At 43.4% G+C, this 27,401-nt stretch overlaps 1 protein-coding gene across 3 annotated transcripts in view; it reads right to left on the bottom strand.

Annotated features, from left to right (window-relative positions):
• Positions 1–25,437, bottom strand: part of RERG (RAS like estrogen regulated growth inhibitor) — a 109,580-nt gene extending 84,143 nt beyond the window's left edge. For 2 of the 3 annotated variants that reach the window (XM_037390292.1, XM_037390290.1), the window contains exons 1-2: positions 25,365–25,437; positions 23,578–23,752 (exon numbers count right to left, since the gene is read on the bottom strand). In XM_037390292.1, the coding sequence (XP_037246189.1) occupies positions 23,578–23,638 (61 nt within the window). In that variant the 5' untranslated portion in view covers positions 23,639–23,752; positions 25,365–25,437. Of the gene's footprint in view, positions 1–23,577; positions 23,753–24,467; positions 24,571–25,364 lie in introns of those variants that run through there. The other variant, XM_037390291.1, reaches the window with a different exon arrangement.
• Positions 25,438–27,401: the final 1,964 nt, after the last annotated feature.

Genomic DNA, 27,401 nt, shown 5'->3' on the forward strand with positions numbered 1-27,401 from the left:
GGTAGATAGCAGTAAAAGAAATCTGACCTCCTTTTTCTCCCAGTAAATGCATTTCCTCAGCAACCCTAAATATCCTTTCTTCTATATGGTACGTGCTGATACATCTTAATTCCTCAAAATCATTTTTGCACAACTAACCCAAGCTGACATAGTCACATGTGGAGCCTCCCATTGCTGTGATATTCAGCTACTTAAAGGTCTGAAAGCATTTATCCTCCCCAGGCTTTGTTGAAATAAAGATATATTCTAATAATCATGTTAGAGGTGAAGTGACTGACCAAAGGTTGTACAAGAAAACTGTGACAGATGGGAAACTTGAATTCAAGTCGCTAGCTTTCAGAGCAAGACATCTCCTCCGTAACGACAGCTACACGGTAAGACATGGGGAACCCAAACAAATTGGGGCCAGGCAAATTCAGATAAGCGCTACATCATCCCATTTTCCTTGCACCAGCTGCTGTGTGTATGGTCTTTCTAAATAAAGAAGGAAGTTCAACTCCCATTAAGGCTACCTTGCTTCTTCCATGGGACAAGAACATGCAACCATATGGATGTTGCCACACAGCAGCTAATAAACTACAGTGTGAAATTAATGCCTGCCCCACAACTAGTTATTTGTGTAATCCTCACTGAGCATTGTGCTACACTTGCAAAACAAAGTTTCTTGCAGATACAAAGTGGGAAAGCAAAACCATTCTGTTGGGCTGATATCTAAGCCTTCATTTGGTCTTGAAGCCAACTGAGATGGCAAACCTGTCTCCAAAATCGTTGGCTCATAACATTAGTACAAGCAACTGGCTTTCTCCTGACATGTTAAATATAATCTGTAGAAGCATACAAACTATACAAATGGTTTGTAAGAAAGGTGACAAAGGAAACTCCTCACAGAAAGTGCATTCAGGGAAAGCTCTTTAATTTTAAGGACAAACATTCCCCTGAGTCATAACTACGTTTATTTTTCATGTTATGGAAGGAGGGAGAAAGAGGAGGAGGCTGTGGCGTAAATGAAATGGGAGGTTCTTCTAGTAAAAACTTCAGATGAGCAGTTGCTCCTTCAGGCATCTGCTTGTAGGAATATGCCTGACAAAACTTTGAATCCATATGGTGCACTGCAAACAAGGCACTCGTCAGTATACAAACATCAGCTGATTTTTGCACATCTTTTTTGTTTGCCTTATAGAAAAGAAAAAGAGTAGTGTAATCTCTGGTGGGGCTTATTGGCTCTTACCATAATGAAAGAGGAAGCAGGAAATAAAAAGGTATTAAATTCTTCAGGGGCTGGAAGAAGTTGAGGTAGCAAAGGATCAAGTCACTTACTAAGACCACACAAGGAGTGAACTATTATTGATAGCCCTCAGGCTCCTGTTTCCTTGTCTGCAGCACTCAGTAGATGTGGGAACTCTTACATTAAAACTAGGATTGCTCTACATAAAGCATCATAAAACTTGGAAACTGCATCAATATACCCACTGCATGTCCAGATAACCTCCTGACTACCTGTGCTCCCTATCGCACCCAGGAACATAGGTGAATAACCTGTCTTACAGCTCAACTCCTCAAAATAAACCACTCTCTGCTTGGGCACAAGTAGGCTGCACACTTTCTTGCTTTAGTGACTTAACTTTAACTTTAGTGCTTAAGTAGCCCTCTTAACTGCGTGACTTACAATATCAAGGCTGCATGTTCAGGTTGGTAGAGCTCTTCTGAAGAGCACTCTGGTCCTACAGGGAGTTTGATAAGGATGTTTTGAAGTGCAGAGGTATAGCTAAAGTATTCATTCACAGTGAGACAGGTCTAACTTTTCCTCTGCTTGGCTAGTCAGATTAGGCTTTTTTTAAGCTTTAGAAATTGTATCTAGGGATCTGTGACTGTTTAAAAAACAAAACAAACAAAAACCCCAACCCCCTCCAAAAATCCAATGAACAAAAATACTCCAACACTTTTAATAGCTCTAGCTTGAAATTTTATTAGACTTCTGAATAATGTGTGTGTGTGTTATCATCTCTCTTATAAGGGTTGTCTATCCCTGCTTCCAAGTTTACCAAGTGAAAAGAATGCCCTATGGATGGCTAACTACCATAAGCCCAGCAAGCACAGAACTGTGCCTTCCAGATAGAGTGCTCTTGCAAAAGAAAGGGGGTCAAGGCAGAAGCAGAATGAAACACAAGCCAACAACTTAAGAATCATACTAAACTGAAATGCAACTTGGGTCTCTGTTTTGTCAACATCAGTTTGTGTGGTCAACCCCTGTTGCAGAAGTTTCTAGATGATAGACTTTAAGACACAATTCATCTATTCAGCCTCAAGAAAAAACACTCTGTACTGCTGTGACTATGGTGAAAGTGGTCCTCTGCCTGGAAAACAGATTTTTAGTGCCATTATTAGGGGTTTTTTATTACCTGTGCTGGGACTTCAAGTGCCATTTATAATGTTTTTTTTCTTTGATGCAGACCTTTGAAATAGATTAATTTCAGAAGTCTTTTTGATTTGTGGAAGCTGAATGCATTTAAAATAATCTATATGACTGATTATATAGTCATATATATATGACTATAGCTGCAGTCATGTTTAGTCACAAAAGTATTGCTATCTCTCATGACTTTAACTGCAATTTTTTTGACATTTGCTACCTTTAGTGCAGCTTTGACTGATGGCAGTAGGTACTCTGAGAATGTCAGCTTTGTTTGAAACCCCATGGAAATGTGTGCACGGTAACACTGATTATGCAGAAAAGTTTGAAAATTATAAGCATGTGTGTTCTGAAACCTCACACCAGAAAGCAAATAAAATAATCTTAATAGCAGCTAATTGAAAATGTGAATTTAAAAGAAGTGAAACCTCCTTTACTGGGGTGCACAGTAGTAGCATATGTTCAGGGAAGTGGTTAGTCCTGGCATGATGCCATTTAGAAGTCTGGAGGTACTAAGGGTATCTTATAGAACAACATCAGCAGGTAAAGTTACCGCACTGTCTGTGTGATTTGCTTCCTGTAGCATCGGGGTGTATAAAATGCCCTCCTGGGTCAGACCAGCAGTCCATCTTACCCGGGGGCTTACACTCCAACAGTGGCCACAGAAAACCAGTTTGGGGAGAGCGTGCAAGCCTGGCTGCTTTCTATGGTTTGCTCCCTCCTTGAGAACTGTGTATTAAGGATGTGACAGGGCACATCTGTGCCCTCTGTTTTCAAAATCCATTTGTAGATCTGTTATCCATAAATCTGTGCAAATCCTTTTTGAACTTTCTGATGCTGCCTGTGTTTTAAAACTCTAGCGCATGCTTTCAGGATTTCATTACCCATTTTGTAAAGAAATACTTGTTTTTGTTTTAAGCCAGTCTTATACTAGTTTCAGTAAGTGCCTCATACTGTAGTATTATTCAGTGAACGTTGTGTTGATTTTGCCTGCCATTTTAATGATGTGTAAACCCTGATTATATCTAAACCTTGATTAAATCTTCCCTCTACCTTTGGCTTTCTAACAGGGGAGTCCCATTTTTTCCAGTCTCATTGCAAAGCTGCTGTTACATCCCCTTAATTTCTCATTCTCTCCTAACCACCTTGACGCAAAGCAAATTCAGTCACAAATGAGTGTCTCTGACTCTAGCCAGACATCAGAGAGCTACCTGTCCCGCAGAAGCATTTGCAGAATTTAGCATTACAGGAGTGCAGGAGCTTCCCTCCACCTTCCCTTTCTTTTACTCTGTCCTCAGGGAATTTTCTACCATCCACACTTTGCACTTGTATAGCTGCTTCTTTTCAAGGACTTTAAGCGTTCCTCTGAGACTATTAAAGCCTTCTCTGTGTGTATCTCAACATAGGATGGTGAGCAAGGAACACCAAAACAGTGGAAGTTTTCTCAAGGTTATAGAATAAATAGCAGAATTAAGAACATATGCTAGAAAACTAGTACCAAGGTCTCTTGCTGTCAATCACAGCTCACTGTGGTTCATTTCAAGACACAATTTCTGGATAACACTTTAATGTGACATCACTTCAGAGCTTTACACCAATCTGACTTCAGGGTTGAACATTGAAATGTACGTATTTTCTCTGGCTGCTAATTATTAGTGTAGACATGAATTTTAGAACTGTCATCCCTTTGCTATGTGCACATAAACACAACCTTTGTACTTGTATTGTTATTAAAACTGTTCTCTTTAGCAGTTAAAATTCACTGAGAATACCTTTGAACTTTCATGCAAACTTGTATGAATGACACTGCAAATCAGATTATGATTCTCTGGGAGGTGCAAAAAGGCAAGGAGATGGTCTCTTCCTATAGCATTAGAAGAAAATTAATACTCTGAATCCAACTAGTAAAACATTTTTTTTTACTTCCAAATGGATTTTAAGCCCACTGCTCAAAAAGGTTCAAGCTCATCTCAAAATCACCTGTATCTTCTCTTATACAAAAATACAGAAGTATGTTGAGGGAAAACTTCCATAAAAAATAATGTGACATTCTTATCTGCAGACAGCTCCTATATACTTGCTGAACGTTAGACTTTTGTCACTCATTATAGAGGCAAAATTAATGTGCCTCAGGTCAATATAAATACTGGTTTCAAGGCCCTGCAAGCCAGAGTGGAAACTGAATCAACAGAGCTTTCAGAATACTTTAAGCAAAACTTTGAGGAGGAAAAGGCTGACACGAAGGTATCTGGTGTGGAAGGACGTGTTCCCAAGAAAGGCTGCAGAGCTGTAAGACCCCCTTTTTCCACTGTCCTTCAGCAAGGCACATCTTGGAGGGAATGGGAAGAAAAGAGGTGGTACGGGAAGCAGTGCAAATCCATCAAAAAGCTCCTTTATAACAATGTATAGAAAGCCTAGGCAAGAGACAGGGAATTTCAGACCATTAAACTCCTCTGTGGAGGGACAAATGCTGCAGAGGAATTTTGCTTCACCTAGCAGACACACTAGGCAACAGAATGATTTAACACTTGCATAGACTAGACGCTACCCTATAAATAGATCTTAGTTAAGTTTTCAGCTCTACATACTTAGGGGCTTAAGCAAACAAAGGCAGAGTTTAATTAAGATATCATGGTATATGGTATCAAGAACTGCATAGCTTTTTTCTCATTTTCCCTGAGTAATGCACAAACAAAAGTCTAAATCTGGATAAACTCCCAAAATTTTAGGGTTTTGCCTGGAAGTTATTTGAATTTTCAAAATTCTGCACAACTGGCCTCGTTCTCACTGAGACAGCAGATTTGCTTCATGGCAGTTTCAGACAAAGTGAAAAATACAATTCAAACAGCACTAAACAGAATGGGGGGAACTGGGGGAAGGGGAAAGGAAGTCGCTTTAAAAAGAGATTGAGTTAAGCTCACTTTCTGAATGAACATGAAATTGAAGCTGCCCTTGAATTACTCTGCCCACAGCTTGTTTCAGCAGCAGGTGAACGTTCATTCCATTCACTTGTTGCATTTGTGAAAACACTCAGCAGAAAAGATGACCTAGCTAGTTGTGTAGTCAGGCTCTGACTTAAGCTAGTTAATACTGAAAATAAGCTTGTTCCAGTGTTGTGCTGTTCACTGCATGTACCTAATGCTCATCTGTGGTGTGTCCCCACACAGTACAGGTAGTTTTTTACATAAATTTCCTAGCCAAAACCGTACTAATGGTTTTAAATGGTGCCTATGTTGGTGGTAAATCTGAGCTTTGAGGGAGGGATACTTTCCACCCCTAGTCTAAATAAGGCACCAGGAAATCCATCAGATGAGAATTATTTTAAAGATTCATCACATACTGTGGCTCTTGCTGCCGTAATGCAGGCTATAAAATTCTACCAAAGCTAAATAACAGCGTGCTGCTGAGCTGATGTCGGTGGCAATGCATGAAGTGCCCTCCACTCATCACTTGAGGCAGCCTAAACTGGAATATCAGGCTAAACAAAAGCTTCCTCACTGCTGTGCAAATGCTGAATCTTAGAAGGCAGTTGGATTACTGCTATTTTTTCAGAGTCTTATGGGCATTTAGTTAAGACAAACACCTGGAAGTAAGATGAACACTTAGAATTAATTTACGGGACTGACAATGGTGTCTGGGCCTGCTGCTGCATGGTATGTACTCAGGGTGTTAAAACTGCCTCCCAGGCTACTTGCTGGCCTCACTTGAACATGGCATTCCAGCCCTGAGCCAAAAAGCCTCTTTCAAAAAAAAGATAACAAAAAAATAACCAACCACCCCAGAGGCCACAAGGAACTGATCTCCCAGTTTAAATAGATGAAAAAAATAACTGTTCTGGAATGGTTTCTGTCTAGGACACTATCATTTATTTTTCTATTTTGTCTACTCTGATGTCCCCTTAGTGGCCTATGTTTAAGAAGAGGTCTTAGGAAGGCAGGCTTTTCTCTTTTAGCAGCACTTCAGTTTCTTAAATTCATGAATAGCCTGTATATCACTGGTGCTGTTTGAAAACTGCAACTTGTTTTGCAGGGTTGAAGACTCTGCCCACGCTATTCAAAAGACAGTGAATATGAGGCTACAAACTCCAGCTGCCAAAAGATACTTGCAGAGATAAGTATTGGCATGTGTGCATGTATATCCACCTCCCTATGTGTTTATACTTGTATTAAACTTCTCCTGTACCAGTGAGGTAATCCTCAGTCCTGTGCTTTGGTCTATTTTCTGTGCTGCTGAGAGGTGCTGGCTGGGCTGACAGCCCTTGGGATGGGAGACCTTCGCTTATCCATAGCATAACTACCACACAGGCACAGTGGGAGGGAGATCTCCCTTCACCCGCATCTTGTGACCCTGCTCAGTACGGAAGCATCTTTAAGTGGGTGAGACTGATTCATTCTTTATTTCCAGTTGCACTGGATGTAAAAAAGCAATTGAAAAAGAAAGCCTGGAAGAGAGACTGATCACACTGATGTGCAGCCACTTGAATGTTGGATGAGGTAAAGAAACTGAAATTTTGCCACTGATCTCTGAGGCTGAGAGCTACATTTTTAGCTTCCAGAGCTGCTTCCCAAGACAAATCCATTTCAGATAAACTAATGGAAAGGCAATCTTAATCCTAAATTGCTGTTTGTTTTTCATTTTGAGGGACTTTTTTCTCCCATGTACTTTATTACCTCTTCAGAGTGCCTCTGTGCCAGCAAAAAGGAAAAGGCAATAATGTCAACGTGCCCACTTTTTTCTTTAAACAGCTCCTTGAAAAGAAAGATAGTTCTGTATCCAGAGCTGGAATGTTTTCCATAAGGATAAACTCATGAGGAAAGTTTAACTCCCAGCTCCAACACATGAAACACAACTCGGGACTTTCAGAGGCATTGGCTCGCTACCAAACATAAGTATACTTTCAGAAGCATAGCAAAAGCATACCCTTGCTGACATGCTAACACCCCTCTCATGTTTTGAGTTCCTGCTTTGGGGAATGATGATACTAGAATACTTATGTGAAGTGGCTTTAAGAATATTCTTTTTTAACACAGACACAACCCAATTTTTTTCCTGATTTTGTTCTTAGAAATTACTGTATTACTTCTGCAGACACCTTCCAGGAAAAAAAAGCAGCCTGAAGCAGATATCCAGCCTGAATAGTTAAATCTATAGCAATGTACTAAGACACTTAGAAGGGCCCTGGTACCATCCTACTATTATTTAAGGCTACCTTAGTGTCGCTTCCAGCTCCACTTGTCAGACTGAAAACTGAAAGCTTAGCCTGACAGATGATGCTCATCCTTGTCAAGAGAAAGAAATGCAAGAGCCATGTTGGCTTGGCCTACGCAACTCAGCATTTTGAGGCAGCACAGGTAAATAGTTTGTCTTATCGAACCTGTGATGCTGATGCTTTGTGCACTAGTAACTAGCATTGTCTCCTCATTATTTTAATTGCCAAAGCTGTCAACAAACCACTTGTTGTCCACCACTGAGCAGCCTGAGCCAGGCTCCTCTAGAAGCATCGCATCACATCACTGCTGAACAGAAAAACACCACAACTGTGGGCATGTCCTTGCTGTCCTGTGATAAGAAGCGCTCTGCTAGGGGCTTGTATCTAGGAGACAGAGCCAATAGGTTGTGGTAAATCAGTATTTATGTAACTGAAATATCTAACATGCTGATAGTGGCAAGTTAAACCGCACAAACGGCAGGAAGAGAGTCCTTGGTCCCAGAAGTCAGGGTCTAGATTGAACTGGAGAGGTCTGGGATGGAGTGCTGACACAGCTACCACCTTGGTATCAGTTACTTCATGTCTTTGCCCAGTGCCTGTCCTCAGTGTGTGAAATGTGCGCTACTGCAAGTGTATATTAGTGCCGTGCTATTTGCAGTCTATTGCTGTTGCAAGGCAGGGGTGGAAAAATCTGAACTATAACTTTTTTAGATGATAAGCTTTTAGAAACTTTGTAGGAAGTGCTTCAAATTCTGAATGTAAAAAAAAATAAAAAAAAAATGCAGCATCTATGATTGAGGAAATAGCACACCACGCTTCTCCTGGGGTCTATGGTTTTGCCCTTACAATGCTTGCTTTTAAATAGTATTTTGTCTTTCAATTCATTATACTACTTTCTGAGAGAGTCTGCTAGCATGGGGTGTGGGGATACCCCAGGCTCCTGCTTTCCTACCAGGGAAGCACCATGGAGGGACAGTGGGTGCAGTCTGGTCTGTGGCCTGACTGACCCCACTCTCCATGGCCCTGCTCCGAAGCCCACGGAAATAAACACATGCTTTTCCACTGATTTCCACAGGCTTTGGATTGATCTCCAGATGTCTGTCAATACTTCTTAATTGTGGAAATATTGCTATGGAAACTAAGTGATTATGGCAATTCAGAAGAGACCCAAACCAGTATTTTTCTGAATGGGGGGGGGGAAGAAATGTTTCATTTTAAATCACTGAAGATTCTCCTGGATCTGTTCTGTTCAAGTCTCTGGAGTGGCTAAGGCTGAAGAAACTTGCTCTTGAATTGAGAGGTTTTTTTAAAAAAAAAATACCCCAAAAAACATCTGCCTCCTCACCCTTCCCTCAGTGTTTTGAAACCTCTGCTTTTCAAATCTCCCAGAACTGTTCTTGAATAAGGAGAACATCTTTTAAACTGGGACTTCCCTAGCAGATTATCGCCTCTAAAGATACGAAAACAGTGCAGAAGTAGTGGCACCAACAAGCTGCAATTCAGATTGTTTGAAATCAGGTATTACCTATATATCAGCCTCTTTCTGTCTGTGAGGGCCAAAGCTTTTGTTCAGGGCACTGTACAAGGTTTAGTCTTGCATTTTGTGGAGTCTTGACTAAATTTAATAATCTTTAATTTCCCATAACTGATGTTCTTCAGTTATTATTGCAAATAATCCAGTGAAACTTCCATCTAGTTTTGAAGAGTTGCAGCTAAAGCTCACCTTTCTGTGACTTTGCTTTTTCATCTTCCAAGAGTGATTTTTCTTTCTAAAACTGCCAGATTTCCACCCCAATATGGACAGGATCTCCCCTGTGTAGGCTCTTAGTTTCTTTGACAGTGTGTTTTCAAATCTTACACCCTGGTCAGAGGTAAAAATATTCATGTTAATAAGAGTCAGGAGAAAGTTCTTTATTTTTTGTTCTAATCTTCATGTGAGTTTACAGAAGAAATTTCATTTGTATTCTGCTATTCCACATGCTCCTGTTCATCCTTCTTCTTGCAAATAAGCCACTGCCGCACAAATTGTGCTGTTCATTTTAATGGGTTCAAATGCATAAAATTTGCAAGTTCTCATTAGCAACCCTGTAGCACAGTCCAAACACTGACTCAGCTAACACTTTCACCTTAGTGCTGTAAAGTTATATGTATTTGTCTTATTTAACAGAAAGTGATTTTTTTCTTCATACTAAAGAGATTTCATAACTATTGTGGAAATCATTTGTCTTATGAAATGAAGAAGGGGCTCCATGTGGTTAGACAATGTGTAGGCATGATCATATGTATAGAATGTAAACTATACTAAGAAAAAGGAAAGTTCAAGCAGTCCAGAGGAGAGGATCATGGCTACAGAAGCGATGTAGCTCAAGGGAGGAAAAAAAAACCCCAAAACAAAACCAAGGCAACCGAGCACCAGAGAAAATTTTTTTTTAAATATACTCATGGTCAATTTTTCAAGTCAGGAAGGGTCACCAGACATCTACTCTGACCCCTTGCAATGAAGGACATAAAATACTTGTTACTGGCGAAACTATTTACTGAGGAATACATCCCAGAGGGTTCATGAGTTACCTAAAATTGGACAAGTTCTGCACTGCTGAGACTACTGCTAGAGAACCCTGTACTGACTCCTTAAGAGTAGATATCATCCATACATCTGTCTCATGTTCCTGCCATTCAGTTTTTCCAGGATGATTTATGGTAGCAAGCGTGCTATCTGTGTGACGATACTTAGTTGACAGTGTTCTTGCAAATGCATGAGTTGAGGGAGCTGCTGTGACTTGGCTTCTAGAGATACAGATGGCATAACTCCTCCTCCAGTAAGCTGTAAGGCAGTAAATAACACTTGTTTTACTTCATCTGTGCACCAGAAACCTTCAGGATGGTATGGTGGGTTTTTTTAGAAGTAGTGGCTATGATGTTGCGCGGAGGTAACAATTCCTCGATCACATCCCAGTACTTCACCAAAGTTCTTGAGTGGTATGAGGAGCTGACACGTTAGTGTCATTGCCTTTGCTGCCACTCCTGTCCAGTGGTAAAAGGTGTCCCAACCCATAAGGCTTTTTGAGTACTGGCTGTCCCTCGTGTGAGGGGTACAGGGACAAACTGAAAGCAGAAGAGTCTGTAGGCATTATACAAGAGACAGTCCTCATTCCCATAGTGACCTAGTGGCTCCATGCATTCATGCACTTTTCTAGCCTGTTTTTATGGGGTTTTTTTTGAGTATGAGGTTTGGGGTTTGTTTGGCTTGGGTTTTTTTCCAGTTGTGTGGTGGGTTTGTTTTGTTTTGGTTTTTAGAATAGGTAAAAGCTAGCAGCACAGACACTTTGCTTACAGTTATCAAACTTGGATCACGTACCACCACTTTTACTGGGATACTGGCCTTGCTCCTCAGAAAGCTTGCAATCCAGCAGGGAACTAGAGGATGTCACTATGCTCTAAGCCTCAGGCAGATACGTATTTTTCTAGAGGTTAATATTCAGACAAAGAAAAAAACCCCACCCAACCATTAATTCTGTTCTCCAAATACAAAAGCAACATCATTAAGACCATCCCTATGACTCTTCAGAAATTGTAGAGGTGCAGCTGGATTATGCCTTACAGAAGAGGCCCACGTGCAGAACTGCTCTCATAGGTTTAATACTCTGGGAGGCACACCGAGCATACACTGAGTATCGTGTGTTCACCCTGGAAACTTTTTTTCTGAGCAGAACAGTTTGGGATTTGAGAGCACTTTGCAATCAGCAGGTTCAAAGTGTTCTGAAATGTCATATGAAATATGCCTTTAGAATGTCACAGGAGTGTAGAGCCCCAAATTCTTAAGAGTCACCTACGAAAGTGAACAGAGCAGTCCTGGAATTGCACAATGATTTAGTACTTAATGCATTATGTCAGTCTGCCCACGCTTGAAACTAAAGACTCTTTTTTTTTTTTTTTTTTTTTTTTTTTTCCATCTGCTATGTCTTGTTATCCACAAAACACAAAAGCATTTTTAACCTTCACCTGGAGCAACAGTATTAATGGGAATGAACAGAAAATGACAGTGCACAATCGCACTTCAATGTGTTTTAATCATGAACATGTTTCCCTAAGCTCTATTCCAGCTCCTGCTGTTGGTCATTGTATTTTCCCTGCCTTTGTGAACAACATGAACGTCAGCTACCTCCTGTGCAGAAACTAGAAGTAGGATCTAGGATGGCAAGGTACTGTTTTATCTTGGCTGTCATTCTTTTCTGTCAAGTCACCTGCTTCTATTTGCAGCCGGTCTCTGTCCATGCTGCAGCACTGGGAACAAAAAGTATTACTTGCAGCACTCTGACGTAAAACAAAGTTCTTCACACTTACTGGCATTAAAACTTTCACAGGTTACTAGAAAGTACCATTCAGTAAACATTTGGCAATTGAAGAAATGCTATAAAATGAGCCAGGCAAAATTATTTTAGGTGATTCAAAAGTCTTTTATATATAGACCTAATGTAAGGTGAGATGCATGTTACTGAACATGACGTTAGTTTTAATGATACTGAAGCTTCATTCAGCTGCATTGAGACCTCCTGCAGGCAAATTATGATACTCTTCATAACTGTAAGGTGCTAAAACTTAAATTGCTCTAGGGTCATTCTGCGTTTTCCATGGTCTGTCTCTTGCCTCATCTTCAAAGGGATGCCAGGCTAGCCTGCTCCAGAGGTGATGCTTATTGTACCATGCAGATCATGCCCATAATTTTACAGTTCAATATACTTCACAGATGCTATAATCACTTAGGCAATAGGCAAGTTTATTGAGGTTTTGGCATGAAAATAAAATAGGAGAATGAAATATCTATTAGTTTGGTGGTTTATTCTGTGGAGGGGAGACTAGGAAACCAGAACAGGCAAAGCTCCTTTCTTGGCTCAGAATCCAACGTGTCTGCCTTTTCAAGCAGGAAAGAGTGGACATAGTGCATGGTCTTTTCTTTGGAGTCCTAGAAGTCTGCAGAGCTATATATAAGACCTGTCCAAACTATACAAATATTTCTTATAGTACAGGCTCCCAAACTCCTCCCAACATACACTGAGCACTGTGAACTTCTAATGGTTTCCGCCATAGTAGTGTTGAGTCAAAGCTCAGGTGCCTTTTTCACGCTAGATCCTAAATAGAAAATTAATGAAGAAAAGTCATACTGAGTGTGTTTAAACCAGGTGGTTTGTTTTCATGAGAGAGACTCAATCGTTTCAGATGCCAGGTCAGAAACGGCAAACAAAAATCCCCAAGAAATTAAAAAAGTGAGACAGGATGCATGGTAGGGAGTGGTGAGAAATAGGCTGGTTTAATTACACTGAATGTTAATGAAAGAGTATTCTTGCATGAGATGTACTTATTAGATTACCATGGGACACTGAAGATTAATTAAAGCCAAGACCTTGATTTCTTGCCTCAGCCAGTACTTGCTTTTATTTCAGTGAGACAGTATCAGTTATATAAGAAGGGTGATCAGCTGTGATTCCAGGACAGGTCTGCCTCTCCCCCTGAACAGGTCTGAAGTATCTGGTCTGGGCAGTCACTTCTTTTCAAGTAAAAATGAGCCCAGATTGTTTTTTGCACCCTTTACTTTTTTTTCATGTCTTACCAGTACAGCTCATTAATGAATTCTTACTACACTGACACTTAATGGGGCCAACTTTGATTTACATTTTTTCACTTATCAAATCTCAAAAGCACAGGTTTCAGCTCAGTTTGGATTGTTTTCCATCTATGGCCAACCTATGTTCACTAGCCTTTAGCTAGATTATTCACAGCCCTATGCCTAAACCTATATCTTCAGTCACAAGGTCACGAATAGGCCACAGTTTACTATACTTAAATTATCAAATATTCATACACATGTCCTGGATACAGTTGTCTCTCGCCTTCAGCCTTCCTGCTGCTCTTCAGAGGTAGGTGCTGTTCTTTCAGGATTGTGCATCTTTGTGGGAAAATTGCTGTACTCCCTGTTCTTGTCATTTGATCAGCAAGGTAAACATAAATAAACAGAAGGAGTGGATATAAAGGCCACATCTGCAGTTCCACTTGCTAAGATATGAATTACAAGAGTTCCCATTCCTCCTGGCTTTATTGAATTTGACTGTGGTCAGGAAACAAGGCAAATTTTTCTGCTTTCCTTTGCAGCAAGGGGAAGGGTGATTGTATGTACACGGCAGTGGGAGGTGGGTAGCCAGCTCCACACTCCTGGCTTTGTAAATAAGCTCATTTGGCCAGATGCTCAGCTGGTGTAAGCAGGCACCCACTGCCAGAATGGGTACAAGGCCACACACCATGGAAGAACACTTTTCTAAATAAATAAGTAAGGATACTGGTATTCTTCTCCACTCCTCTTTGATAATCTTGTGACCTACCATGCTCCCTGTAGATAAAGCTCAAGTTTTCTTGATCAGAGAGAAACTTCCTGAAACTTTGCCTGGCAATAGATTTAACAGACATGGACCTGTGGGACAAACTCATGCTGTGGATCACTATTAAATTATTTCAAGTTGGAATTCAGCCTAGAGCAGACCCAGCTCCAGCATATGTAACCACAAGAATCCAGTTGGGTTAAGCAGTAGTGCCTGGCATCACGCGTTCTGCCACTGAGGCTGACAAATGCAAGATGTTTGTTTTGGCATTCATGCTCCCATGCCCCGCATTTTGCAGTGTGGGGCTTGGGGTGGTTTTTTTGTTTGTGTTTTTTCCCTGCTCCCTATGGGTCTAATACTGCATTCTTTTGTGGTGACTCTCCAATATATTTCTATTTATTCTGCAGCCCTATTTCTGTGAAGAAATGAATAGCCCACTCTGAATTTTTGGGTTCTATATTCTTTCTTGCATTTTTCTGCTCCAAATGTCAGACTTTAAGTTCTCACTTGTAAAGCTCCTCAAGGGCACAGGTTAATTGCTGGGTAGGTCAGGAAAAGCTCATGGTTGACAGCTCTGTATAACTAGTTTCTGTCATTGTGGGGAGTGGGATTTTTGTTTCCCGTGGCAGGCATCAGAGATAAGCCACCGACAAAAGCAGCCCTCTAGAGCAGGGTTGTGCAAATCTATGATAGATTATGTTATAGTTATACTGAGAGTTGGTTGGCAAATATAGCCGCGTGAAGGGGAGAAAGAAGGGAAAGGCAAGCTCCCTTTATGATTGTGCTCCTGTGGGTCAAAATGAAATTAAGTCCTACTGGGTAAATAGTGAAAGACAGGATTGCCAAATACATTTTTAATGAAAATAAATGTTATTTCAATGCTTTACTTTGCTGTCAGTAATTAATGGCAGTGGGTGAGCCATAAAGGGTCATAAGGATCCCACAGGACCTATGGCGGCTGGGGCTCAGGTGCTGGGTAACTGCTGCCAGCCATTTGCAGACTGGCTTTGGCAGCCCTGGGCCTGAGGAGAAATCAAGGAAAGAAGCTTTGGCAATGCCTGAGTCACAATTCTCTTGGTGACTTGAGACTATCGGGCTCCTCCTTCCTTTGCCTCAGTTTCCATATTGGCCACTTGAGGATAGTGACGGTGGTGTGCCTTGCAGGAGGGTCATGGTGGTGGCCCTTGTTCCCACAGCCCTTTGGAAAGCTAGATTGCTCTTCAAGTGCTAAAGAAATTCCCTTCCTGGGAGAGTATATCTTGTGCACTCTCCAGTTGCATCCTTCCAGCCTGAAAACTTTCCAAGCCGCTTATCTAAACACTTCCCACACGGTAATGTGCTGCTGCCCCAGGCCTCTGCTCTTGCTGCTCCGCAGCTTCCTTTCTGCTGACCCCCCAGCAGCGGCAGTAAAACAACCTGTTAACATCGGGATCTTCATGTGCTTTCAGAACCAGGCTTGATGTTTTCAACATATTCTCTCATCTTCCTGTGCACAGACTACTGTCTAACATTTCTGGAAAGGCATCTGGAGACTCCAGCCAATTTCTATGGTGTTTTAAAGCTGCACATATGTTTAATATATCTACTACTTCCTTCCCCGGGACTTCATGCTTCTCTTACCATTCATCTTTTTATACTGTACGCATAGAATACGAGTTATCTACAGCATTGCTACCATAATATATGGCATTTCCCAACACCTACATGGCAAATCCATTAGAAACTGTAACAGCTGCAGATTAACTCTAGCAGCGTGAATGCTCTACCTGGTGGGAAACAATCATAAAAAAGTACTTTTCCCTTTCAGAATTATGAAAAGGTGATAGAAATAGATGCACCTCCCTTCCTTTCTCCCAGGGGAGAGAGAGAAAAAAAAAAAAAAACAACAAAAAAAACCAAAAAAACACCGAAACCACAACACTGATTTTTCTGACTCTGGGAAGAGGTAGGAGTCAATGAAATTGGGGGAGCTGGTTTAATCTGAAGCAAACAGAAAGAAATACTAGTTCAAACAGCAGGCCAGGCTTGAGAGCTGGGGAGGTGGGTGTCCCATAACCAGTAGAGTGGCAATGGGGAGCATTCATGGTGGCACTGTAAAGGGCATGTGGGAAGGCAAGGAAAGCCAAGGGGTGCCGCCTTCCAAAATTGTAACTGCCTCTGCTGCAGCAGGTATAATAAAGGACTGACAGTAACGCTGAGTAAACATAGCCTTGGAATGAAAGCAGCAAATGGATGAGGATGCGGTAGTTTCCTTGCCCACTGCTATCTTGTAGCAATTTGTCCACTTTCCTGCTCACCACAGCGTTGGGAGCACCCACCGGGCATGGGGTGAGAGGATACAAACACCTTCAGTCAACAGCAGCTAATGACAGCCCTGTAACCACAACTCGGCTGAAGTATTTTGTTGATCGTCTTAGTGGTGTTACGTTTTTTATAGACTTACGTATTTGTTTTTGGGTGCTGTAAATGTAAAAGGCATACGAGTGGCAGAGGTAAATGCAGAAAGTTTGCGTGGAAAATAGAGACATAACTTGTTTTTCCTGCTCAGCTCTGAAGCCAAAATAGGTAAATTTACCCACTTCCATGACCAAGACTAGCTATGTAAAGATATACACCGCTTCCCTTTTTAACCAGCGTGAAGCTGGCTTCACACAATGACTGTCTGAAGCAGTCAAAGCTTGGAGCATCCTCAAAGTCCAGGCCACAGAATGGTTCCCAGGACAGTAGGAAACACTTCAGAGTGGCTGTTCTTTGCCACATCACTGCTGCTGGGTCAGCTTATCTGGATCTTGTGCACTGAGCCTTTAACTGGCAGTGTGGGTGAAGGGTAACAAAGGAACTGGAGATGAGAAGCAGAGATGGGAGGAAGCACTAGGTGAGGAGGCTGAGAAGGCAACTGTAAATACAAAGTTTTCATATAAAGTACAAAGCAGAAGTGATTCCACCGTATGCAGAGTTTAGGGAACATGTACTAACCTGGCAAGGAGAAAGGGAAGGTGACAGCTGAGAAGAAACAAAACCAAGCAAATAAGTATATGCAAGGCAAGAGGTAGGCAGGGATCCCAGATACCAGGGAGGTCTAGAACAAGTGGAAGAATAAAAAAACCAGCATTTCTGAAAGGACTCATTAGGGTCAGCAGCCTGGGAGACACCACTGCGTCCAGTGACCTGGTGGGGAGAAGCAGACCGACCAAAACACTGGAAGGCTTCCTGGTAAACTGGCAAAGGATTCCTGGGATTCCACCGGGAAGCTTTTCCATTGTCTTTCACAAAGACTACAAGAGACAGGAGTGGGTGCGGTGGCTGAGCACAGGCCTAGAGAAAATTCTGTGCTACACACATAAATCTCAAATCCTGGCATTCCTTCCCCAATAACCAAACAGCAGGCTATATTTAGCCCAACCTAAACAGAAACAAAGAACAGCAGGACTAGTCTTAGCTCTAACAGCTGCCACCAGCTGCTCAGAGGGGACGCAGGTAGAGCCGACGACGTCAGATGTAGTTAAATGAGATGGAACAGGGAAGGCAGCTATGCTTGAATGAACAATGCTGGTGTTTGGTTAGAGAAATTCTGCATTTTATTGTTTCATGGCTAGCCAGAAGGAAGATCAAATGTCAAGCTGAGCATGAATGCTTTTTACACCAAGGGCAAGTCTATAGTGAACCATGGACAGGCAAATAAGCAGAGGAAAGGGAGGAGGTAACAGATACAAGCAGACCACCTTGCCACTCAGAGCAAATGCTCGTGTGTCTAGCCCAAGTTCCTGGCATTCCCTCACTTCCATTCTAGCATAACAAAAATCAACAAAAGCAGTTTTGAGAAAGTCCAAGGAGGGCTGGTTGTCACGCTGCTGCTGACTAAAAGTTTGTATCTGTGTAGGAAGGCCAGTGACGCTTTTTCCAAGCAGCGTGCTGAGGGTGCCCAGAGGTACTGCTGATCCTAGTAGGGCCCTGTGCTTGGTTAATGTACAGCCTGCCTGGCCCCAAAGCTGCACATCTTGGGGCCACTACAACAGCAGCCCTTCTCCCTGCTGGCATGGCCACACATTCATGGGTCACAGTGACTTATTTCACTGATCCACGAACCCAGGGCTCACCCCCTGTATAGGCATCACCGTCATCACCTGGACAGGAGTGTGGAAAGGTCACATTAATGCAACTGGTTGCTTGCAAAATTACCTGCTCCAGGAGGGTGTATTTGCATGCTTGTTGGGGGAGAAATCATCACAAAACCTCAACCAGAGTGACCTAATTACTGTTAAGATTTCTACTAGTATGTATACACATACATGCACAGTACCTTTAGTGAAGCTGTACCTGGCTGAAAAGTGTAAAACCAGAGGACGCATAAAGTGAGATTGTTTAATGAGAACTTTACCTTCAAAATATTAGGGGACAATTAATACAGTGGGTGTTAAACTTGATCACTGAATAATCACTTAAGCATCTGGTTATCATTGCCATTCTTAAGAACAAAAAGTCAAAAAAAAGCAACTGACCTACTTCACCAGTGTAAAAAAGACAAAAAAACCCAAAACAACCTCAAAACAAAACAAAACACATGCCACAAAACTAAAAAAACCAACCAAACAAAAAAAAAAAACAACACCAAAAAAACCACCAAAACAACAGAAAATCCACTGTCTCCTTCCATCCACATTTCTGGATTTCAGAGGCACCTTATTACAGCAATTCTCCCTAGATGCATCAGTTGGTATAGCATGGACTTTGAAGATTTTGTGGTAGCTTTCCCTGCCTTACTAGCAGAGCTGTGAGCTTGATGACTAATCACTTCTTAATAACTCATGTTTCCTCCCCAAAAGTCCCTGAAATGAAACTAGAGGAAAACATATGAGCAGGGATTTGTGAAGTAGAAAATCGCTTTGAAATGGGCTTATTTCCCAGTAACTCGTATGGTTTTTCTGGAAGGGGAGGGTAGGGCCAGTGCTGAATTCAGTTCTATTCCCCACATGCCCAGACCTTGCAATTGCAAAGTGATCCCTGGTAGTGTATTCCAGATATATCCTCAAATAATGAAAACAAAACACAGATTAATGTAGACCTCTCTGACTTGACTGTTGCTTGAATTTTTCCTGTAGGAATTTTCAAATCCAGATATCTTTCTCCTGAGTATGTTCTCCCACCCTGGATTAGACAGGGAAAATAGTGTAAACCAACAGATTCACATCTACGTCTACTCAGGACTTTCCCAGCTGTGACACTAAAATAAAGTTGGTGTGATCTTAATTTCTGGAATGGGACAGGCTCTTTGCAGGATGGTATTTACTGATGCCACTTTATTGATCACCCTCTTGCACAATGCAAGTACCTGAGCTATCGCTGGATCAAAAGATGACAACAGCCCTGTGTCCCATGTACTTGATTGCCAAGAAAATTATTTTTGTAGCTGCCTAGAAGCAGACACGTATTTTCTGGGTAGAGCCTGTGGGAGCTTTGGTATCTTCCCTGTTGCTTAAGCATCAGTAGAAAACACACACACTTCCATGTCACATGCCATGGTCGCAGCTGCATGGCCCAGCCAGACAGATGAGAACTGCATCTGCCCATGGCTGGGCACATGACACGTGCTAACGCAGAAACTTGGAGTATTCAGCCTGGCACAAACACAGAAAAAAGGCAAGATGGATAGTACATGCCACAGCTGGACATTGTCTTTTTTTTGGCCAAAACATTAAGGCTCCTAAGAAGAGGTATTTTGAGCATTCATAGTCAACTGAATTATGGGTTGGACAAGCATCAGCCATGCAGTGCTGTCCAGTACATGCCCTTTTTTCTCCTCCTGGTTCATAAATTTTCACTCCTTTTTAGCTTTCTGGGCACGTACTGTACCTTGTGATGACATGGAAGAACAAGGCCTTTAAGTCTTTATTAATTGTTACTACTGTATTTTTAAAAGGAGCTATTTAGGAAATTCTAACTTTTGTTACTATAGGAATGAAGCTGTAGGATTCAGCAAGAGAGCAACTTAAACAGCAGTGTTTAAGTAATTCACTTCAACTTTAATTTTCTGTTCCCTTTAAGCTCCTCTTGGACATAAAGAAAAAGACTGTAAAAGTGCTCTCGTCCTCTCAGCGCCGCTTGAGTCTAGCCCAAATTAGGAGGTGCAGCCCTGTAATCTATAGCAGGGCTTAGCGATGTCCCTTCCCACCCACAGAGCACCTCCTCTTCTTCCCGAGTGAAGCAGCATCAGTGAAGTGCTCCTTAGCTCAGGCAGAGCTCCTCATCTGTTTTTTCCCCAGCTAGTTTAAAGCAATGCTTATGCAACTTTTATGCCATAAGAACTAGGTGAACAGAGGAGCAGCCAGTCCACTGTACAAGAGCACGCTGGGATGCTCATACCCAATGAGCTCGCCCAGATGAGCTGACCAGTGATTTACTACCCAGTGTAATTCTGAACTAAGTGCCTTACTAGAGCACTTTTACATGCACCTTTCTGAGTTTATTTGCTCCTTTTTTCCTGTTTGAAAGGTTTTAGGTCTACATTAAGTAAAAATCAAAACAGGACAGGTGAGTTGATTAATAATTCTGCTAGCCTTCTCCAGCAGGCAGGAGGAGACAAGGCAAGGAAGGACAGTAAAAAGCTGACACCCAGACTTGCTATTCCCCTCCACCTGTTTTTTAATCCTTTTGACCATGGGAACTTGATAAGCAGTAAGAAAGTGGAAAAAAGTTTTGTTTTCCCTGGCTTTGACTCTTTTTTGAGATGTTATCGACTTGTGAATGGTGTTCTGATTTCCCATCTCATGTTTGGGAGAGTCTTGGATTAGTCAGAAGGGACTAAGTAGAACAAGGAATCTTGCACCCCATTGCACAGATGTCTAACATCAATGATGAGACCAGGATGTTCTTCAGCAGTTGTTGATTGTGGCAACAGTTCTATTGATTTTCATGGTGCATGAGGGACAGCTTTAATTCTCCTGAATCACCACACTCCTTTCTTCATTGCTGCTGAAGCCATGATCCAAAGTCCCAGTCAGGAACTGGAGGAGGAGCCTCTCCAGGATATTACAGTATGTGTCTGTAACTTCACAGATGCTGTCAGGTGGTGAAGCCACTTACAGATTAAGAATCTAATGCCTGGCTATTCCTCAGCAAATGAAGAAAAGCCAAGAAAGCAAGCCAGTGACCGTATTTTGGCATGACTTCCTGGCATTACAGTGACCGTATTTATCACCCAACCTCTCCTTTTCCTTGCACATATCTAGCCTGCTCCAGCATTCTGCCTTGCATTCTTGCTTCTAGAGTCTGGTTTATCTTTCAGCTGTCTGGCCAAACCTACTTTAGTAACCTATGGCCACAGGATTCTGCCTCAACAACATATTACAAACTGGTCACAGGGATAGGGAATTACACAGCTATGCTAAAAAAAAAAAAAAAAAAGAAAAAAAAAAGACACTATCAACGCTAATCTAGCAGGGTACTTAACCACCAAACCCAGCTATTTGGAGATTACTTTGCTCTGTTTTAGCAAAGGTGTAACAGCACTTCCACAGCTCCCACTCCTGCTACTGTTGGCTGCAGGCAAATAGGGGTTTTCAGACACCACCCTGCCACACACGCATACCCGTTTCTGTGGACTTGGCCAAGCTGTTGAAGCTGGATCCTTTTATGGGAATGTACAAGAGGGGTTTTCATAAACCAGTTTGAGATTTTGGGAGGCACAGTTGCTGCTCTGTTGAGGTAGCTGATAGCTCTCTAGTCTTTCCACCCCCTCAAATCACCTCGTTGTGCTGCCCACTTATTTGCACCTTCATTTCCACACAGATTCACATGCGTGGTCACAATCAAAAAGAGGACCTTAGTCATATTTTACATAACATTTCCTTCCATCTCAAAGGGGAAAAAAGAGGACACAGAGGAGGAAGACTGTGAAGGACTAGAATGTTTTTATTGACTTTTCATTAAAAATTATTTCCCACCCAGGAATACACGAAAACTTTTTTACCATAAAAACCTAGTATAGCGAAGTCTATAAAAAGGATACAACAGGTAAAAAAGGCTCTTATTTATCATATGCTGATGAGGGATTTTAACAGAGCACTTAACTGGTAGGTTTGTATTTTTTAAATATAAGCTCTCAAATGATTAGGAATATCAGGGTGAGGGGAGTCTTTTAGTGTTTCAACTTTCCTGCGAATACTTCAACATCCTATTGCATTATTTTGAATCCAGCCAAAAGACCAGACAACCACAGAAACAGCCAACTGAATAAAAGACAAACTAAAAGGAGAACCGCTGAAGTTACTCACAAACTTGGACAGGACAGCGAAACACAAAAGAGGGGTGGGGTGAGTGCAGCAGGGAAGAAGGAACAGTTTAAACGTATCCCAGAATATTACCAGCATTCCCTCAGGTATTTTATTCAAAAAGGTACAATTTAATCTGCATTGTCTTTGTATAAACAGCATAATCTCTAAGAACCTCTGCCTCACATACGCCTTTTTTCCTGAAGGCTGACAGAGCTACTTCACTGATAGTGTTCTGGTAAAATACCTTCTGGGTATACATAATATATATATTAAAAAATGTGCTTTTATAAACAACCCATTCTAAAGTTAATGAAACTATAATAGTTTATGGGCCAGAACCTTGGCACTTCTAATTAAAATGTTACTTCAGGGAACCAGAGCTGGTTGACAGCAGCTGAGAGTCTAGCCTAATGCTCTTACCAGTATGTCCTACCTCCTGGCTTCTCTTCTGCAGATTTCTCTAAAATAAACAGTATCTTACAATTCCCAGATTGGCACAGGAGCATGATTACACGCAGGCTACTTATTTCCTCATCCTTATGGTGCAAGGACATGCAAGATAGGTCCTGGAGCCGTCAAGTTAACACAACACCACCAAACTGCCCGAGCAAGCTTGCAACCCTCGTGTTATGCTCCTTGTCTCACCAAAGGAAAGGCTGTCTGTAGAAATGGATTTTTAACATTCACACCTCCCCCTTGTGTTTCTACTATGTGAACTCACCAGACTATGTTTATTTCTCAAAAGACCTCTCTAAACGTGAAATTTACACGTTGTATTTTCTTGGTTTCCTGGTAAATATGTAAATACAAAAGAGTACACTAAGAATAAACGTTCTTTCAGTTGCCAAGGCTAAAATTTCCCACTGAAATCAACCAGTATTACAGCTATTACAGAAGTCATCCAATATTTAACAGAGGATTTGATCTTAGAAGATAGGGAGAATAATAAAAATACCTTCATCTAGCACAAGCTATGAAGAGACAAATACTACTAATTCTGTTCTATGGAAAAGAGAAATCTTGCCACTCACTTCATGAGAAGTGGGACTGAGTTGGGGTGGGAAGTTTGTTATTTTGTTTTCTTGTTGGTTTTTGTTAGGTTTTGTGTTTTTTTCCAAGCAATAAAAGTACTTTTATCCTGGAGATCCTGGAGAAAATAGCATGAAAGGCAAGGAAGAGAGAACTCCTGGCCTGATCCTGACCTCTGTGACAAGAATAAGACCACAGCTGTCCTTTTGTACAATGAGTTTGTACAAAGAGAGGGAGGAAAAAGTTATCTGATGACAAGCAGAAGAAAAAATCAGACAACAAACATACCTGATTTGCCCACACCAGCTCGACCGAAGATCGCCAGCTTCACTTCTGCACTCTTAGCCATGCTGGAAGGGACGGAGTGGTGACAAATTCACTCGATTATCTAAAGTGAAGCAGAAGAACCATTCCCAGCTCCTGTCTTTGGCTTCACCGTGTCATTGTGACGTCAATGCAGAGCCTGGGGAAGAACAACACGAGGATGGAGCTGCAAGGAGGCAGGCTCTTCCTCAGCCCCCCTTTTTTCTTTTTTAAATAGTCATGATAATTGATGCTATGTTCCTGCTTTAAACATCGCAGCAACACCACTGACACGTTTGGCACTGTTAGGGCAAAACCTGCCTTCAGCTTCCTAGCTCTCGCTGTTTGCTCCACAGTGGCACTGTAATACTGCACGAGGTACTAAACAACCCAAAGTACCTGCCTCACAAGGTTTCTTGTTCTTTCTTTCAGCTGTGATTGCTATATTTACTGTATTTGCCTCAGCTCCAATGAATTAGTTTTTGTAGAATGTATGTAAAAGCCACAAGCACTCACTAACCGTGCCTGCAGATAGATGATCTTTCCTCAAGCCCTCCAGTACCAGAAAGGTTTCAGTTACCCAGCTGCAGTTGCCTAAAAACCTCTAAGCACTTGTAACCTGCCAGTTCTGCTAAACAAATCTGTACCCAGTAGTTCTCCATGGCTCCTTGTTTAAACTGCCTCAGCTTGTACATAAACATTCGGCAAAGCATGGGGTTAGAAAAGGATGCCAGAGTTTCTGGTAATACACTTTTAACAGGCCACATGGGAATTATCTATATTCACAGCAGATTTGCTGCATGACCTTGAGCAAGTCACCTGGCACTTCATCTCCTTGATCTCTCTAGCCTGGACAGTAAAAAATATGACAATACCTGTCATTGTAGAGTGCTTTAAGATCTTGGGCGAAAAATGGCAACTCTGACGATGCTGATGATCCTCAAGCCTGACTTAAAACATCACAAACTCAGTCTCCCTGTAAAACAGGGCAGAACTTTACTCGTGAATGCAACCTGTTATGAAGATTTGCTGTTGCGCTGAAGTGTTCGCTTTAGCCATAAATCCTAACAGTGACGTAGGAAGCTCGCTATGTTACTACCCGGTCTACAGCAAAATGCATTTCAGACGGATTTCTTGAAATAAAACCCGAGGCTTTTGCATACAGACAAAAAGAAGTAAAAACGCCTTACACAGAGAAGGGATCCAGCTCATCTCTGACATCCTCATGCTCCTGAATCATTTTGCCTATGAGTGAATTTAGACCTCGATCGCCTTGCACGAAGCGCAAAGTTTTTCGGGAGCTGCACCGCCTGGCGGGGTGGGGGGTGGGTGGCAGGGGGACAGCGCCATCCCCCTCCCGCGAAGGCTCCCGGCCGCCTGCCGGTAGCTCACGCAGCTCCGGGGGCTGCGCGCCCGAGCAGCGCCGCGACCCCGCCGCCGCCTGCGGCACCACGGGCCGGCCCCGCCGCGCCCGCCCCGCCGGCAGGTACCGCCGCGTTTCCCCGCAGGCACCGGCACCCGCCCGCCCCGGCGCCGCGCCGGGCTCCGCTCCCCGGCCGGGTCCCGGCAGGTGCCTGCCGCACGGTGCGGAGCGCAGCAGCTCCCGCGGCTGCGGGCACCGGCCGGGCCGGCTCCGCGGCCCCGCGCGCAGCGTGCGCCGTGCCCCCCGCCCCGCACCTTCCCGCTCGCGCTCCTCCCCGCACCGCCCCCCCCGCACCCGCGGAGGAGACCCGCGGGCGCGCACAGCCCCGCGCCGGCCGCCCGCCGCTCACCTCCTTGCGAGCAGCGCGGGGGGCCGCGCTGGCGGTGCCCGCGCTGCGCCGCGGCGCTCAGCGAGGGAGGCGCGGCCCGGCCCCGGCCCCAGCCCCGGCCCCGGCCCCGGCCCCGGCCCCGGCCGCACCCGCGCTCCCGCCGGCGGCAGCGGCGCGGCCGCACAATGCGGAGAGGCCGCCCGCCCCTCCGCCCGCCCGGCGGCGGCTCCCGCAGCGCCCCCCGCCGCCGCGCGGCACTGCGGCGCCCCCTGCGGGCCGCCGGGAGCAGCACGCCGGGTGCCGTGCGGAGGGTGCCGGGCGCGGGTCCGCGGCGCCCCGGCGGGGCGGGGGGCGGCGGGGGGCGCCAGGCGGGACGGGGAGGGCCACCGTGGTGGCGCCGTCCCCTCGCTGTAGGTGCCGACGAGCGTCACCCCAGCCCGGCGAGCTCAGCCCTGAGGTTCGGCGTGTTTGGCGGTAACGCAGCCTTTAATTGTGCGGGACAGCGGGGTTGCTCACATGCATAAATTCTGACGAAGTGCTTGCTAGCGGGCCCGGCCAAGTCTGCTCCGTAGCTAATTCAACACCTTCGAGCACTGTCTTTCCCTCACTTTTGCTTGGTTAGTGCTGCTCACCGGTACCGCCCGGTGTAACGCTTTGCAGAGCCACGCAGCCTCCCTGCCCTGGCAGGCTAACAGCAAGGTCACTGCTCCGTCAGGTCGCTTCACAGCAGCACCAACTTTTCACACGGTGCTCTTCTCCCTGCATCCCAGCGTGGCTTACGGCAAAGGAAAGCATTGTTACTTCAATTTGCAAATGGGGAAAAAAGAGCCGTGTAATTACATCAGTCCCTCCAAGCAGCAGCGTCAGTGCCAAGGTCCAAGTTCTGAAATGATAGGACCAAATTCACCAGACAGCTCTTACTTCCTTGTTTATTAAACTATCCAGTAATGTAAAGATGCATTAGTAACAGATGTGAACCAGAGCTGGAAAGCACTTAGAGCTCAGTGGGTGTTCCTCTTCTGTTTCTGTTCCAGCCTAGATCTGTATGAGATACAAGGTGAGTAAAAGACAAAGCTCTCCCCTCGCTGTCTTTCTTGATGGAAAATTAAATAAAAGTTGGGTTAGAAAGGATCTTCCATGATCCAAGTGTCTGTACAAAAGCATGATAACCGTTCAGGGAGCAGGGTGGCAGTCCTGAGGAGAAATGAGCACCTACTATTCCCTCCAAGCTGTGCCAGCCGCAGGCACTCAGTAGCAGATCTTAAAATAGTTGTACTGCACATTATTTGAAGGAAAAAGAAAAAAAAAGAATTAGAAGGCAGATGTGAAAGCAGTAGTGTGGTTTATGCTTTACTTGTTAAAAGTAAATGCTGAGGCTTTAAGTCTTCACTCTCTGTTTGGTTTACATAATTTAGAGAGATTAGCTTTTTCCATCCTCCTAAGAGAGCAGCTGGCAAGTGTCTATTTTGCATCTGGGGAAATGTGTGTTGGTCTCGAAGCCTGACATTTGTTTTGTGTGTATGGAATTCACCCTGCATGGGGCTGTCAAATTAAATATGGTAACTGGCTTTTCCAAAGCAGAAGATAATTTATTGGTCATTAAAGTCCTAGTGGCTGTGCAGTCAGCTTGCACTGAAGTCTCTTATTGGTGCCAGGGCATGAGAATTTAGTAAGCACTAATCATGGACATAGGCAAAGGTTTCAGATGGTTGAGACCCACAGGGCTGGTCCAGGACCACTTCAATTGCTGTTTGTTTTCTCTGTACTCACTGTGCTTCTCATATATAAAGTTGATGGTTTGAGGATTTTTTTCCTACCCAAAATAGGTTTTGAAAGCCTTAGATTTTAGTCCTATAGAGCAAGGACCCCTTGCTTTGTTGTAAGCAATTGTTTGCTGGTAGCTGTGGCTGACTGACATGGTGTATTTTCTCAGTGGCTTTGCCACTCATGCTGATCCTAAAATGTGCTCATGGGTAGTATCCTGGCATGGGTAATGAGATCAAGGTTTTCGCTGGGAAGACCATCACGCAACTGACTGCCTGAATGATGGGGCAGCTT

This window comes from Falco rusticolus, chromosome 5 (assembly GCF_015220075.1).
Source record: "Falco rusticolus isolate bFalRus1 chromosome 5, bFalRus1.pri, whole genome shotgun sequence".
NCBI lineage: Eukaryota > Metazoa > Chordata > Aves > Falconiformes > Falconidae > Falco > Falco rusticolus.